Source organism: Pagrus major, chromosome 11, assembly GCF_040436345.1.
Source record: "Pagrus major chromosome 11, Pma_NU_1.0".
Classification (NCBI taxonomy): Eukaryota; Metazoa; Chordata; class Actinopteri; order Spariformes; family Sparidae; genus Pagrus; species Pagrus major.
This window is the reverse complement of record NC_133225.1, coordinates 16,321,327-16,337,420: the sequence shown is the minus strand read 5'-3', so window position 1 is coordinate 16,337,420 and position 16,094 is coordinate 16,321,327. Positions and strand designations below refer to the sequence as shown.

Genomic DNA, 16,094 nt, shown 5'->3' with positions numbered 1-16,094 from the left:
TGGGCTGTTTTTGTCTGCATCACTGCAAAAACACACATCAACACATTTCGACACTTGTTTCTGTGGTGATAAAGACAAGAAGTCACAGAACAGCGTCACCTCTTGCGTAGCTTCATGAAATATGAACCACATTTTCCTAAATATTGAGGAAGTGATGTGACAGACTTCATAGCAGCCTCACATCCCAGCTGCAGACCACGTCTGGAGCACGAAGAGCTACAGAATCGGTTCCTCCTGAGTTATTTTAATGAAGGAGTTTGACAGAAAACGTCCCCAAAGAGAAGGATCGCAGCTGCTGAGGATTTTATGAAGTCATGTTGGTGTTTTCCTCCAGTTTTGTGAGCCGGCAGCAGCTGTCCTGAAGAAGAAGAAGAGGAGGGAGGCTGTTTTCAGTGGAGAGCTGCAGGTACTGAAACATTCATGTCGATAAGAGACCAGTCCAGGGCTCTTCATCCTCTTCATCCTCTGACGGGCTTTTACTTTGAGTTTATGCGACAGGAGCAGTGAGGCACGAGGCTGTCGGCAGCCTCACGGTGGGTTTTCACTCCACAACAGCTGCTCTTCAGGTCTCTGTCGAGGCGTTTGAACAGGACGATAGTGTGGACTTCTTCTTATGATGGACAGGATTTGATGTTATCTGCTCGTTCAGAGACATTTTTATCTCTTCGACAGGTGTTCAACACAGAAACAGCCCTTCATCCTGCCCATGGCAAAGGTAATGTGACTCAGAGCAGCTGCGTGAGACAGTCTAGTTAGCTTCAAGTGTAAATCCATGAATGGTTGTAGCTTTTAGTTAACAACAGCTATTAAAAAATGTACATCCGCTGAAAAACTGTAATATAGCCTAAATTATTTAACCGAAGTCTGAACACCGTCCATTAGTATTAAGTAAAATACTTACACCGCCTTGTAAAAATACCCGATTGCATTTCCTGCATTTGATTATATAGTACAACAGTTATTTCACTGTTAACAATGAAATGTTTTATAAAACATTTAGGATGTTAAGGAGCCTTAAAAGTTTATAAACAACTTAACAATAAACTTATTGTCAAGTGTTATTACAACCTGTTACATCAGTTTATTATGATTTTACTTCAACTAACAAGAAACAGCTATTATTTTCATTATTGATTAAAGGGGCACTATGTGGTTCTGGAGAAGAAACTCAAATTCAGAATTTTAGTATTTATAATATTAATGAGGCGATAATAAAAACTCAGAAATATCTTTTTTTTTTTTCCAAAGCTGAATAAACAAGCTGTTCTCAGAGGAAAATAAGGTCCCAGAACACTGTTTGAAGCTGGAAAGATGGCAGGGTCCGCCAAATATAAACAAAGTAAAACAGTATGAAACTGTGTTGTCCTTTAAGGTCAGTTTGTCTATTCAGTCATGAAAACAAAGAGAGTTTGTTTATTTAGTTTGTTTACGCATAAAAAAAATCAGTCAAGGAAGATCTTTTTCTTCTGATTAAAATTTCACCCCTAACCCTACACCTTCACCTTTTATCTGCTGAGTATTCCCTCTATTGTTTGAACACTAGTGAGAATTACCATTATTAGTCAGAGCCCAAGGTGACACTTTCACAATGATTTTGTTGTTGTAGGTGGGGACTTGTTTTAAAACATGAAAAAAGAGAAAACAAAACGAATGACAATAAAACAGCTCCATACAGCTCGTCCAGTGTAATCGAAGTACATGAAAGCCCTGAGATCCCAAATTGACCTGAAAAAGACATTATTTACACCCTTTTTAAAAGTCACAATCTTTTCAAATCAGCTTGGGATCTTGGGGCTTTCAGGGAGAGTAAAGTTTCTAATAATTAATATTTAATAATTAATAAATGTTGAGAAAATGTTTACACAGCTAACAGTCACAGAGCTTTGTCTATATTTTGCCTATCGTCAGGACTAGATTACAGAAGATCTTTGAAAGACAGTTTCTGTTATATCAGACAGACACGCAGATGTTACAGGGTGGATTCCTCTCTCTCTCATCATGATTCCTCTGCTGCTGCAGATGAGCTGGGCTGCAGGGACTCAGTGTGTAGCCAAGGGGGACCACAGGAAACCCAAACCTGGAGAACTGGCCTACCACAAAGGGGACTTCCTTACTATTGTTGACACGAGCACGGTACTGTCATGTGTAATGTCATGTTTGTTGTCAGTCTTTATTTTCCAGCGTTTGACACAAGCCTCTGACCGCTCTTTTCTAGAAGAAGGGACATTACAAGGCCAGACACAACACCACAGGAGAGGAGGGACTCATTAACTCCACTAAACTGCGTGAAAGAGAAGCTCTCCGAGTGGACCCCAGCCTCAGCCTCATGCCGTATGTCTCCTCTTCTTCTAAATTTGACACCCTCTCGCTCGTGCATTTCTTCACGTCAGTACACATGTTTACATTCAGTGTGACTGTCACATGAAAGCTTTTTCCAACTTTAGCTGTAGGTCACCCGCATCTTGTGACCACACAGTGTGGGCTGATGTCGGACGTGCAAACAAACATTGTCTCAGGATTAATCACCTCAACTTCCTCTTTTTTTGTGCGACTGATGTTGGATGATGTCTTCTCCTCCTGTCTGTTAAAGAATTTGTATCTGTAAGATATTTAGGATCCCAAATGGAGTGTATCAGTACCCTTTTGTGTGGTTGTGTGGCTCATCCTGTGTTGTCTGTCACTAGTTGGTTTCATGGGAAGATCTCCGGGCCAGAGGCGGTGTGTAAGCTGCAGCCGGCCGAGGACGGCCTGTTCCTGGTTCGAGAGTCCATCCGCCATCCTGGCGACTACGTCCTGTGTGTCAGCGTCTCCCGAGAGGTCATCCACTACCGGGTGATTTATCAGGACAACAAGCTGACCATCGACAGCACGCAGTACTTCTACAACCTCATTGACATGATAGAGGTAAGAGGCTCTTCTGTTATTCTGTGTAGCTGCAGGTCTTCGATGTGAAGGTGCAAAGAAAAATACATATTGCTCCAAGACTTCATGGACATTATTAACATCTAAGGGTTATTTAACAGCAGAATTGACAGTAGGGAAATTCACCTATTTCCAAAGTGAAAAGACAAGGGGAAAAGTCTGAAAAGGTCAAACCTCCACCAAAATAATTATACTTGTCATATAACACTTCGCCAGCTGTAAGTCCTTATTCATATTGTAACTAGATGGGGGTTTACATCCACTTGTGCGTGGCGAGAAGCCCAGACAAGAACAATATTCTGCATATCAGAGACACAGCTTCAGTCTGTCTGATAGAACACAATGAGTGTTTTTAAATCCTGGTCCTTAGTTCAGACGCTGCTCCGCTACATACCTGATTAAAAATCAATGGGTTGTTGTCAGGCTCTAGCAGAGATGATGACGAGCTGATCATTTGAATTGGGTGTGTTGGAGCAGGTAAACATGCAGGGCAGGGGGACGACAGAACCAGGATTATTAAACACTGAGCTGTGGTGTCACTTTTAAACTCTGTGTGGGAGTGTCCTTACAGAGTCGTTAAGGACACGTGTGAGCTCTGAGTTTCAGAGTACCCACTTGTGGGTTGTTGACCCAACCGGCCTTCATGTGGGTTGCTAGGGCTAGGTGAGCGCAGGTGTGAATGGTTGTTAAGCTGTCTGGGGAGGGAACTCAGTACTGCATTGTAGGTGGGTGATAAGTAATGTCACAGCCAAACGACTGTGAAACTCAGAGCTCCCACGTGTCCTTAATTTAAAAAATACACTACTTTGGCTCTGATGCAGCATGCACTCTGCAAAGTAACACGTAACTACAGTTATCAAATACATGTAGTGGAGCAATTTGCCTCCAAAATGTGGAAGTGGAAGTATAAAGTTGCAGAAAATGGAAATACTAAATAAGTTAAGTATGTCATTATTAACTAACTGGAACAGAAGATTTTCACTCTTAAACCTGAAACCTTGGTTGCAGGTTGGTGTGTCCTCTTACAAGTATGTCAATAAAACTTCAGACAGATGATTCTTGTTTGTGAGTTCTTTCTTCACAGAAAGTGCCACGATAGTACGGGCTCCTCCAAATGAAGCTCCCAAACTGCAACATCTTGGACTCACCATAAAGTTACAAGTTAAAGCTACAAGTGTTGCAGGAGTGTTGACATCTGGACTCAGAATTTAACCACGTTGCAGCATAAATAATAAGTTCCTCAGAAAAGATTTCTCCCATTACACACGTAGGCAAGTGGTTTATAGACCGGGGTTCCTTTTTCCTGACTATTCTGTCATTTGGTGCTTTTTTCATACGAAGGACTGAATTACACTGACAAGAGTGTACAGCCATCCTCGCAGCTCTGTGAGGCTGTGTGTCGGCACAGCAGTGACAAAGACAATGCTAACGCGTTGGTGTTTAGCAGGTGATCTTCACCCTCACCATCTTAGTTTAATGTGCCAGCATGCTAACATTTGCCAATCAGAACTGATGACAAAGTACAACTAAGGCTGATTTTCATAGCGGTAGTTGTCGGGACATTTCTCTCAGTGAATGCACACAATTTCATGCTGACCTTTTCAACAGTCCATGACACTCTGAGGCAAGCTGTATTTGTGTTTGTCAGTCCGTCAAACTGCCAGCTCAGTGAACCCAGAGTAAAAATACACACTTCATGAGTCAAAGGGAAGCACAGACAGAAAACCCACGGCTTTTATGGTTTATCTGTATTTGGTCTGCATCTGTGTGAGGTTACTGTCAAAGCTTTGCTGCTGTGAAGATGGACTCGACTTGACTTATCAGCATGCCACAGATGGTTAAGTCAGACCGGCTGACTTATTCCTGCATGGGGGAGGACACTCCAGATGAATATTTGGGCTGAATCATGTTGGAAGTTTTCCTCTGCTGGCAGACTGCTGATGATATAAAACTCTGATGTGTCACTGTGAATGACGACATGCTTTACTAGCTTAATTCAGCTGCTGTCCCTTGATGCTTTTTGTATTTTTTAGTTAAGAAACAGAGACATTACTCTGACTCTGAAGAGGTAGATGGTGTGGAGCGGTTTATCTAAAGCTAAATATAGGTTTACATTGTACTCTCATTGGTTTTCTGTCAAACAGCTTCCTGAGTGCTGTGAAGTTGTTCTCACAAGTTATCTGTGTCAGTTCGCTTCCTTATTCTCTCTGTGGAGGTGGAGAAAAACAATAATATGTTCTGTACATTCATAAACCTGATGTATGTGGCAACATTTACAAAACACAAGTGTTTATTGTGGAGAAAACAAGGAGTGAAAGACTGAACATACCAAAGGAAATCATATTGTCTATAATACTGTAACTCTTTTGTTGGGTTTCCATCTCTGCAGTTTTACTCGAATCACAAAGGCTCAATTGCAACAACTCTTCTGAAGCCCAAACAAAAGCAAGGCACCAAGTCAGCCGAGTTGGAGCTTTCTAAAAGTATGTTTGGTTTTTTTTCTAATCATTTAAGTGAATCATTTTTTATCTCTCAAATATGATAAAGATTTTGTAAGCCTGTAAAGATGTTTGTCAGGTTTAATGTCCTCTCTCCTCTCCAGCTGGATGGCTGCTGGACATTACGAAGCTCAAACAGGGAGAGCCTATCGGAGAAGGGGAGTTTGGTGGTGAGCTTTCTTTGATTTAATCTACTGTTATTATTAACAGCTTATCTCAACATTTATTATGAAAAGGGCATTTCCAAGAGTTCAGTCTTAGTAAGGATGTGTTCTGATGTGTGATCCCAGCTGTTTATGAAGGAGAGTATATGGGCCAGAGGGTGGCAGTAAAGACCATTAAATGTGATGTCACAGCTCAGGCCTTCCTGCAGGAGACCACAGTGATGACGTGAGTCTGAAGATTTCATCACTTTTGATTTTGCAACTTCTGTCAAAACACTTAATTACCACTAGAACCAGTTTCCAGTGAGTTTGCTCAGTAGAAAATAAACTCCTATTGTAAAAGTGTTCCAGTCATTTTGATTTGAATGTATCTGTGTAACTTTTTAATGTGAATTCACTCCTTCCAGGAAGCTCCAGCACAAAAACCTGGTCCGTTTGTTGGGAGTCATTCTGTACAAAGGGCTTCACATTGTCACAGAGCTCATGACTAAGGTAGAGTCAACACATCATCAACCAGTGGTTCTAAGCTGAAAAATAAATACATTAAATGAGTTCCATGTAACAATTAGTAGCAATTTACATGTATTAATCACTTTTTTATCGGCCATATATGAGTGGTTTGGAAAATTAGACCTTCCCCGTCTCTCTCGGTTGCTTATACAAGCCTGTGGACAATTTGTTTAACGCTGCTGGACTGTGGATTTCTGTATGAAGGACTCAGGTCTGATTTTCTGGAATTGTCCAAAGGATGTGACTTAATGCACGTTCTTGAGTGCCTCATCTCAGGGCCTCTCTCTGCTCCGCTAACAGAGAGCAACAGTAGCTAAGATTAGTTTAGAAATGGAGTCCGCTGACATAAAATAACGACAGAGCCCCTTAACAACAGGTAACAAGACACAAAAAAACCCCCCAAAAATAGGTAACATGGATGAATATTGAGCTCAGCACATGTAATCAAAAATTGCACATCTTGTTACATCACACAGTGAAGCAGAAAATAAAGCCACACACAGTACATCAAACTGAATAGGTTTGTCCTCTTTAACCACAATAATTGCAGTGGTCAACACACGTTTTTCCTGATATATCTACATGATGTCTCCTGATAAAGAAAGCTCAACTAGCTCTGAATTCACCACCAATGTGCAGTGAGAACAAATAGTTTGGTGGTGGATGGTTAGTGTACTGGGGTTGTTTGACTTCCTGGGTTGTCAGGTACTTCCTGGAGGACAGCCAGGAGGCACTTAGTTAAGATTTTGGTGGTCAAAGCAAACAAAAAATGTTCTGGCCATTATTGAACGCCACAGCTCAGGAACAGAAACAGCACAGAGGCATACAACAGCGAGGTGGTAATTCTACGGCGACTTTCCTGCAGAGTCTGTTTTTTTTCCCTGGTTGATGATGTCAAGTCAAAATCCACAAGCTAATTCTGGTTCCTGGGCCTAAAGTTTATTTTCTCTATTTTATAGTCATATTACTTTACAGTGTCTAAGTGTAGTTTTTGTCATGCTGAGAAGTCTTCAAATACAATATTCTTGAAGTATTTTAACACTTTTGTCTGTGTGTGTGTGTGTTTGTGTTACAGGGAAACCTTGTTAACTTTCTCAGGACGAGAGGACGTTCAGTCATAAACTCAGTCCAGCTGCTCGGCTTTGCTCTGTGAGTTCAAACTTCAAAAACAATCTTTGAACTGTTTATACATGACATTTGTGTGTGTGTTTGACAGTTTACAGAACAAAATTCAAATGAGAAGTGTGTGCGTGTCGGTCTATGTGTGTGTTTACAGCGATGTGTGTGAGGGGATGGAGTACTTGGAGTCCAAGAAATTGGTTCACAGAGATTTGGCAGCTCGTAATGTGCTGGTGTCTGACGACGGCATGGCCAAGGTCAGCGACTTCGGCCTGACCAAGCTGGACTCGAAGGTGTCAGATAACGTCAAGCTGCCGATCAAATGGACAGCTCCTGAAGCTCTGAAGAAAGAGGTTGGTTTGAAGACCTGCTGAGTCATCTTTCTTTTTTTTCTGTTTCTGCTTCTCTGTGATACCTCAGTGTTCCCTCCAAATGCCTCTGCTTTGACTTCCTGATTAAGCATATTTTTTGTATTTCGTGGTTATTTCCACTAAGATAAATATAAAACTCTATTAATAGTCATCAAACAATCTACTCATGCCTTATTATCAATAATACATGATAAATAAGGAGCAGGTTGGTGTAAGGACCTGATGCATATGTCTCTCCAGCATAACTTCCCTTTTCTTTATATTTCCTTCTTTAATTCATCAGGATGTCAGAGTTTTGACTGTTTCCTGGAGTTATAACAGATCTTCCTAAGTATGCCTGATTGTTGAAAGGGTTCAACATTTTTTAATGTGTGTATACGTTTGCTCCCATGACACAGAAATTCTCCACAAAGTCAGACGTTTGGAGCTATGGTGTTCTTCTGTGGGAGATCTTCTCTTACGGTCGACAACCTTACCCTAAAATGGTAGGTAGCACCAGTGCATGTTGCCGTAGTATTATTATAATATGTGTAAGTGTGTGTTTCTATGAGTGTGTCACGAGGCACATATGTGCATTACAGAGATGTCCGTTACAGCAAAAACTGTCAATACTACTCACATGTCCTTCTGTTAAATATCAGTCAGGAGAGGGTTAGCTTAGCTTAGCATATTGACTGGAAACAGCTCATCTGCTCTGCCTAACACCGCAAAAACTGAAACTCTATTCAAGTGTAATAACTTTAAATTTAGATAAAAAATCTAGTTGTTGTTGTTTTTAGTATAAATGGATTATGTAGTGCTTTCTGACTTAGTTCAAGTATCACTTGTCTCTGTCTTGATACGTGACTTTGTCTTTATTTGAGTTATTTTTAATAGACACAAGGTTACTGTAAAAAAAATCCATCTCAAGGCTAGAAGTTATTTTTAAGTTATATTTAAAAAAATGTTTATATTTCGATATTTAATTTTCCCTTAAATCAGATCAGCTTCCGTCTGTGAAGTTATCTGACCTCTGAGAAAGATTTGAAGAGCCTAATATTTACCATCTTTTGCACTTCACATGTGATTAATATGATTAATATGACCTTCTTCAAGTTTGACATTTTGCTTAATCAAACAACTGCACAACCACTCTGTGTAGGGAAGTGCAGACCTCCATCTTATCTCTATCTCTCTCTGTTCTAATGGCTAAAAAATGTGAGGACGTAAAGATTCTGCAAGATAAGACTGGATAAATCTTACTATCGTCACTATCCTGAAGTCAACAGGAAGGAGTATTAAGCTAGTTAGGTAACTGTTTCTCGGTCACATAGTAGGTGTATCGGTGGACGTCTGCCAGGCCTAGTGACGGATCTGACCACAACTTACTGTGTCAGATCAGGATCAGATCAGGCCTCTCAGGTCACAGCAGTGCGTCAGTGTTGATCGAAGTTTAGTCTCTCTGCTGTTACTCAACTGACAGCAAAACATGCAGAAATAATCGTATTGTCTAATTAAGTAGTTAATCTACTTTATGTTTGTGCTGGTAGAAGAGGAAGAACTCTTTATCTGGATTTTACACGCAATGCTGGAATGCAGTGACTCAAGATGTTATAAAATAAAATAAAAAGAGCACCAGCTGTATGTGGTGGGGAACCAGCATGCTGAAGGAGCACTTGGTATTTCTGCTACCATGGGGGCATCCAAGAGAGGACACTTTTGCTGCTTTTAATCGCACATGGGGGCACCAGGATGTCATTAACTTCCTTGTCACTCAGATACTGAAAACAGCTGTTAATGTCTCTGATTGATAAAATGCAAAGCATCGTCCATGTTGCTCCCACATTCGAACTTGACGCACATGAACACAACAAAGTCGGAGGAGCGACTTCTGATCTTGGGAAGTGGGCCCATCCGAGGAGCATGTGAATGCAGCATTATGCTGTGACCCTTTGGAGGCTGTGTATATGTAGACATCGAAGCAGGAAGGTGTAGGTGGTAGCAGGCTAGACGGAAGGAGCAGAGGTTGACGTCACATGAAGACACTGCAATGGAGAGACTCTGGAAAGGAAGAAGCTATTAAACACAGCTCTGTTTGTCATAATCCCCATCGCCCTGACCACTGAGGTGACCTGTGTGTTGGCTGACAATTCATTTTGAGGACAGCAGGATCAGGTGGCAATATTCAGAGGGTTAATTAGCTGTTTTTTGCACCTCACTTCAGGCGGTGTCCTTTTAAATGCAGGTGATTACCTCCTAATTACAGCCTCTTTAACATATACGCAGGTTGATTTATTTGGGTCAAGTTTATTTTCTCCTTAATTAAACTCTGCGCCTGCTAATTTGTCATCTGTTGGCAGAAAGAATGAACGAGAGAGACAGAGAGGAGAGAGAGAGAGAGTGTGATCAGTATCCATGTTTTGAACATAATAAGGGAGGCAATGACACAAATCACATGACATTTTTTATTGCAAAGTTCATAAACACAAAACTGAGGTAGAGACATTAAAGTGAGAAAATATGATAAGAACTAGACATTACCCATTAAACCCCCTAACATTACACACAGACAAAACAAACAAAACAAATGCTCGTTGTTTGCTTATTTTTCTTGATTAATTGTCAAGAAAATTGTCCAAAAAATGGGGGGAAATGTCAAACAGCCCAAGATGACGTCCTCAAATGTCTTGTTCTGTCCACAACCCAGAGATATTCAGTTACCTGCGATAGAGGAGTAAAGAAACCACAAAGTATTCACATTTACGAGGCTGGAGTAAAATAAATTTGACTTTCTTTCTTTCTTAAAACATCAATCCTACTGATCAATCAGTTATAAAAATAGTCAGTGATTAATTTAAAAGTTAACAGCTCATTCCTGCTCTTAAAAACTACATACTGATAACAGAAACTATTATAATAACGCTAATGCTGCTAGTTTCAGTGTGTGTGTGTGTGTGTGTATGTGCATGTATCTACAACAAAAGGGGAGAAAGAAAAGAAGAGAAGCAAGACGGAGGACTGAGGATGATATTATTAGATTTAAAAAATCAATATAGTGGAAGTAAGAATAGTAAAAAAAAAGATAAGAGAGAGAGAATAAAATAAATATATAAATACAAATAAAATTCAAAATAATAATGATGAATAAAATAAATAAATAATGAAAAGAAATACAACATGAATAAAATAAATGGTTGCATCAGTAGGACTAAAGCTGTTTTGGGCACCATCATTGAAAACAGAGTGACTGTTAGGGCTCAGTAGAGGTGTCAGGTAAACTGTGTCCGCTCAGAGCTGCACCCTGACCCTGCTGGTCCATGCAAAACAATATGGTGCCTTTTCAGAGCCGGCTCCCATCAGTGTCATAATTTTTAAGCAACATAACAATCATCACCACTATCATTATCACAAACCGCTGCATTATAATAACCAAATGTGGGCTTATTAGTCAAAATGAGAAATGTAAAAATACATCTCTCCATCAATAATTATGTTAAACATAGCCGTCTATAGCGAGTACGTTTGTGTAGTTGGCTGAGAGTCTGTGTATGTACTGACTGAGTGTATGTTTATTGTTGCATCATGACTTGGAGATCCGACAACTGTAGGGGTTAACTTACTTATTGATGATTGCGGACCAGGTTTTATTGAAGTCAGCTGTTTTGAGGGTGAGGGAACCGGACATTTTTTAAGCTTCCTCTGTGTTTCCGGTTTAGTAGTGCTGTGTGGTTGTAAAGGTCGCCTACGACGCTCACCTCCAAGGAGAGAGGGACGTGGTAGTTCAGTACGAAGGTTTTTTTTGTCTGTGCACAGTCAGGCTGGTGAAATTTGTTCAAAATGTTTAATTTACTTATCAGGATTCACTATTTAGCAATTTGTACGGCAAACTAATGTTTCCACCTCTTCCTCTTTGTCCCCTCTGAGGGCGGCCTTATGGTTTAATACCTCATATTTCTGTTTAAAATGAATACTCTTACTCTAATGGGTTTATTTTCCCGACATAAATCTTTTTATTAAACATATGCCTCCTGCCCTGTCTGAGAACAACTAGTCACTAACCTAATGAGGCCTATCCTGGTTAGGTTAAGAAAATCTTTGGCGGGCTGCCCCGGTAGCTCTAAGTGGGCTAATTGATAGAGTGCAGCAGGAATCCTGGAAATAGACTAGCATTTTTTCACCTCTGGTTCCTTCGTCTCAAATCAATGGGTTTTCAGTTAAATGCCTGAAATAAGGGAATAAATAAAAATATATTTTCACATTTTGTTGAAAGACGTCAGTTAATATCCTACTGCAAATCCTCACACTCACAAATTTCATAATATTGCTGTCCAGTTATGTTTGAGTTGACTAATGTTTCTGCCTCCTTCCTCTCTCTTTGCTCCTGCTCGTGTAGTCTCTGAAGGAGGTGAAGGAGAGAGTGGAGGGGGGCTATCGCATGGAGGCTCCAGAGGAGTGTCCCTCCAGTGTTTACGCCCTGATGAGGATTTGCTGGGAGCAGGAGCCACGCAGACGGCCTGCTTTCCACAAACTGAGAGAGAAACTTGAAGGAGAGGTGGGTAAATGCAGCCGGAGCCCTCGGTCGGAGCATCGGGATGGGATCAGGTCTGCGTCTGGATGCTGATGGTTTGTGAATTTTGAGCTCCAGAGTGGCAGTTGTTGGACAGCTAATCTGCACCTCTGGTGTTTTTGTGCATCACGTTACGGATGAGACGAGACAATCACCATGTGACAGTGATCATCGTGTAATGCCAATTGGAAATGGTTTAATGGTTGGAGCCATGAATATACCAAACGTTGGTTCAATGGATCTGAGCAAAATGGTTGAATCAGACTGTGGTATGATCGTATTTATCCATGGATGAAAATGACATTCCATCACTTTGATCCAGACTGAAATATCTAAACAAGTATGGGAACAACTGCCATAAAACTCTCTACAGACATTCATGGTCCACAGAGGATACATCCTAATGACTATATACATTGAAAAAACATGTTGATATTATTTTTGACCACAGAAAGGGATGTCTAAAAGTGATTTCAGTTGGACTTTAAAAGTCAAGATCCCTCACTGTATTAACAATGCACAGCCACAAGTCTGTTGACACTGTGCTTCACAAATTTCAGGTGATGTCCTTATTTATCTCAACAAATCCCACTCAAAAAGACAACAAAGCAATATTAATAAAATAATAAACAATAATAAAACTAACAAGTATTGTCCGTGTAGCCAAGGCCCTAATAACTTTTTCTTCTGTTCTACAGAAGTATATTGTTGTCCGAAATCATTAAAAGTGCATCAGTGAGCCACACCTTTTCACTGGATGTCATTACAACAAGCATGTACACTGTAGTTTCTGTTGAGTCAGTAGCCAGAATAAATTTTGGCAATCTACATTTCTGCAAACCCCGAAAGTGTTGAAACTTTACATTTCTTTATGTTCAGTTTTCAATCTAATGTTGTGACAAAACTTTTCCTATGGTTTGGTTATACTTAGACACTAAAGCATTGGTTAGGGTTAGAAAAAGATCATATTTGGCCTAAAACACCTGGTTCTGCTTCCACAAACTCACCTGGAGCCTGACCTGGTGCCCTTTGCTGCTTGTCATCCACTTTCCCTCTCCCTGATTCCTGTCATTCTTAGCCTCATTCTTCACCTGTCGATTGTAGATTAAAAGAAAAACAGCCCAGTTTTTGGAAGCAAATTGTCCAGATGTCTCGTCAAATAGATCCAGTTCTGTTGCTATCAGTACGGCTGCAAAAGGTGCAAACATCTCATTAAAATATCCAGTGGTTCAGAGTTTGCCACTGTTGAAACACAGTCTTGAACAGTGGTCTTAGGCTTCGCAACTGTCTCACCTAGCTGTCACGACATTGACATCCCCTCCACCTTCTGACATGAATGTCAGCTTATATACGTACATGCTCACATACATCTGAACATGATATGACACATATTGTAGAGATGTTGATAAGATGTATGAAACATATGAATGTAACGTATCCGTGCAATGCCAACATTTTATTCCAGCAAAAACTACACTATTTATTCCTGTGTGACTTACTGAAAACGCCCCTGCACACCTTTAGGAAATCATTTAGCCTCTTTTGAAAATATGAAGGTTTACATGTAGAGATTTAGAGGGTGCCACAGACAGGCTGAGGAAGTCAGAACAATTGTATTTTAATGGGATTTGTTAACAACAACAAAAATACAGACGATCTTCAGTCTTGTTCCCTAAACAGTATTGTGAAGCTTGATGTCGTAATGTGACAGAAATAATGAAATAGAAAATACTAAATAGATTGAGTTTCCTGACATGCCATATGTCTGAATGTCAGTTCTGTTTCAGGCCTGCTTATTGTCATATGAATATGGCACCAGTATGCTCAGAAATCTACTGTTTCACATGAAGAGTAAATACATATATTTAATGTCAGGAGATGAAACGTGTACAAGAATGAGAAGGAATGGAGAGAGATGGAGGAGAGGAAAATGTTTTTCCTGGATTTAATCGCAGATCAGCTAAATCTGCTTGTATCCCAGCAGTAATACTAAGCAATATGTTATGGACTGAGGGCTTAATATGACGAATATTTAATGTGCTGATATATGATAAGTAAAGAATTTTGCTTGTGTGCAGAGAAGATTTAGAAGGTCTGTCATTAGCTGCAGATGCTCTGTAGACCTCTGGTCAGTTCTGCTAAAGCACAGGAGCAAAGATGTGTTTTAATTTTTCAGATTTCTTTTTACAAAGTCTCAAACTGTTTTTAACACTTTATAAGTCACACTCCCTGGACCTTTATTCAATTCATTCAAATTTAATTTGTTCCATAAGACTAATTCTATTGGAAACATGACATTTATTACGACTTTCTCTTCTGACTTTATTGGGATTTTGAGATTATTGCAGTGACTTTGTGTTATCCAACGTCCTCTTGGGATTTTTGCAGGTACAGAATGTTTTTTTGCTTTCCTGCAGTTGATCATTTAACATACATATTCTATTTATTAATGTACATGTATTATGAATGCAATTGTCAGCTGCTTTTTAACAGAAATGCAATGAAATATTAATCTTTTGGATAAGACTAATACACATTCAGCTCAAAACTCACCACCAAATGAAGCCTCTTTTTTTGGATTGTTGTCACGTCACAAGACCAAATGAAAGATGTCATTTGATGTAAGTCTGCGTAAGCCTGGTATTTGTCTCCGTCCCAGGAGACGGACCCCAAATTGAGGCTTGATCCTCCGTCTCTTGTTATAATACGGTGCAGGCGAGGGTCCTCCACGATTTGTTCAATCTGCTCTGTGTTTCCCAGAAGCTCTCTAATGGGATGAGCAGCAATTTTCTGCACAAGGATTCAAAAAGGAACCCAAAAATGATAATGAAAGATTTGCTGTCTTTGCTGGGGATGAGTTATACATTAATGAATATCAGAGGTTATTTCCTTGATGTTTGTCAGTGTGTATTAGCACTGATGCAGGGATATCTGGACAAAGCCTTTTTCCTGGTACCTATATGTTAATGGCTGAGCTTTAAGGATGTTTTTATAAAGTGTGCTTTAGCTAATCTACTGGAGCGGCGGCATAGATGGACTGATAAATGACCTGTCAGCTGTTGCTGTCAGCAGTTCCTAAAAAAAGGGAAGACAGAGGAAGTCTTGTCACTCTGAACTGCAGCACATCAGATATTTTTTACTGTTTTCAGGAATTGTAACACTTTCTTTTTATTATTATTATTAGGGTACCAACAATAATTAGACAAATTAGAATCACCTTAAAGACCTCATATTAAATAATTGGTTGTAAATCCTTTGGCTGAAGTCCATGAGCTGTAGGTATAGTTACAGTTTCCTGGTGACGCTTTGCCATTTTTTTTGCAATCTTTGCTTGTTTTGTGCCTTCAGTTTGCTCTCAGATGTCTGCATTTGCTTTTTAAAGACTGATTCTGACTTTCCAGCCTTACTGATGGCCGGTCGGAGCAGCAATAAAAACTAAAAATGCAAATGTCGCACCAAGAATGAACTTGAGATGTTTTGCTGAGCTCTTTAATGCAAAAAGTAATGATGAAATGAGACACACCTGCTAAAGAAACATCCACTCATGAGGGGTTGTTTAAGTGTTATTTCTCCAGTCTAGTCCAACACGTACGTTTAAATGGCAGCTTTATCCCAATGTAGTCATTTTCAAATATTAAGGCAGAACACCTTGTGTTTGTTTTTCAGGGTGATACTAGTTTTTTGACAATGTTTCCTCTAGTGGAAGTGGAGCCAGTGAACAGGATGGGCTTATCTTGGTTAGGGTTGAAGTAGATCATCGCCACCTCAGAAGGTTTTACGTCAACGGTCAGGGAGCCCAGCTCTCTGAGCCAATATAAGTATTAGACATAAGATGCTTTTCAAGGAAAACTGTGCCTCGTCCTTGGAAAGCAGTAAAACTACATTATCCGAGCATCTGAAGGAAGATCACCAACCTGTACAACCAGACTGATTGATGTACATTTAACAACTTTAATGTTTTTCT

General features: G+C 40.0%; 1 protein-coding gene across 2 annotated transcripts; it reads left to right on the top strand.

Annotated features, from left to right (window-relative positions):
• The first annotated feature begins 146 nt into the window (after nucleotides 1-146).
• matk (megakaryocyte-associated tyrosine kinase) lies at nucleotides 147-14,682 on the top strand. 2 transcript variants are annotated; one of them, XM_073476573.1, is made up of 13 exons: nucleotides 147-406; nucleotides 673-715; nucleotides 2,020-2,133; nucleotides 2,216-2,331; nucleotides 2,685-2,904; nucleotides 5,312-5,405; nucleotides 5,525-5,590; nucleotides 5,711-5,810; nucleotides 5,992-6,076; nucleotides 7,170-7,243; nucleotides 7,371-7,566; nucleotides 7,983-8,069; nucleotides 11,957-14,682. In XM_073476573.1, the coding sequence occupies exons 2-13, from the start codon at nucleotides 707-709 to the stop codon at nucleotides 12,182-12,184; spliced, it is 1,389 nt and encodes a 462-aa protein (XP_073332674.1). In that variant the 5' UTR covers nucleotides 147-406; nucleotides 673-706; the 3' UTR covers nucleotides 12,185-14,682. The 2 variants fall into 2 exon arrangements, with proteins under 2 accessions (XP_073332674.1, XP_073332675.1); XM_073476574.1 differs by having other exon boundaries at nucleotides 149-406; nucleotides 2,219-2,331; nucleotides 11,957-13,890.
• Nucleotides 14,683-16,094: the final 1,412 nt, after the last annotated feature.

What these genes read in the sequence shown, in the direction of transcription:
- matk (XM_073476573.1), top strand. An exon ending in CCCAGCCTCAGCCTCATGCC is followed by an intron (nt 2,332 to 2,684) that starts GTATGTCTCCTC and finishes GTCTGTCACTAG; the next exon opens with TTGGTTTCATGGGAAGATCT. An exon ending in CGGAGAAGGGGAGTTTGGTG is followed by an intron (nt 5,591 to 5,710) that starts GTGAGCTTTCTT and finishes GTGTGATCCCAG; the next exon opens with CTGTTTATGAAGGAGAGTAT.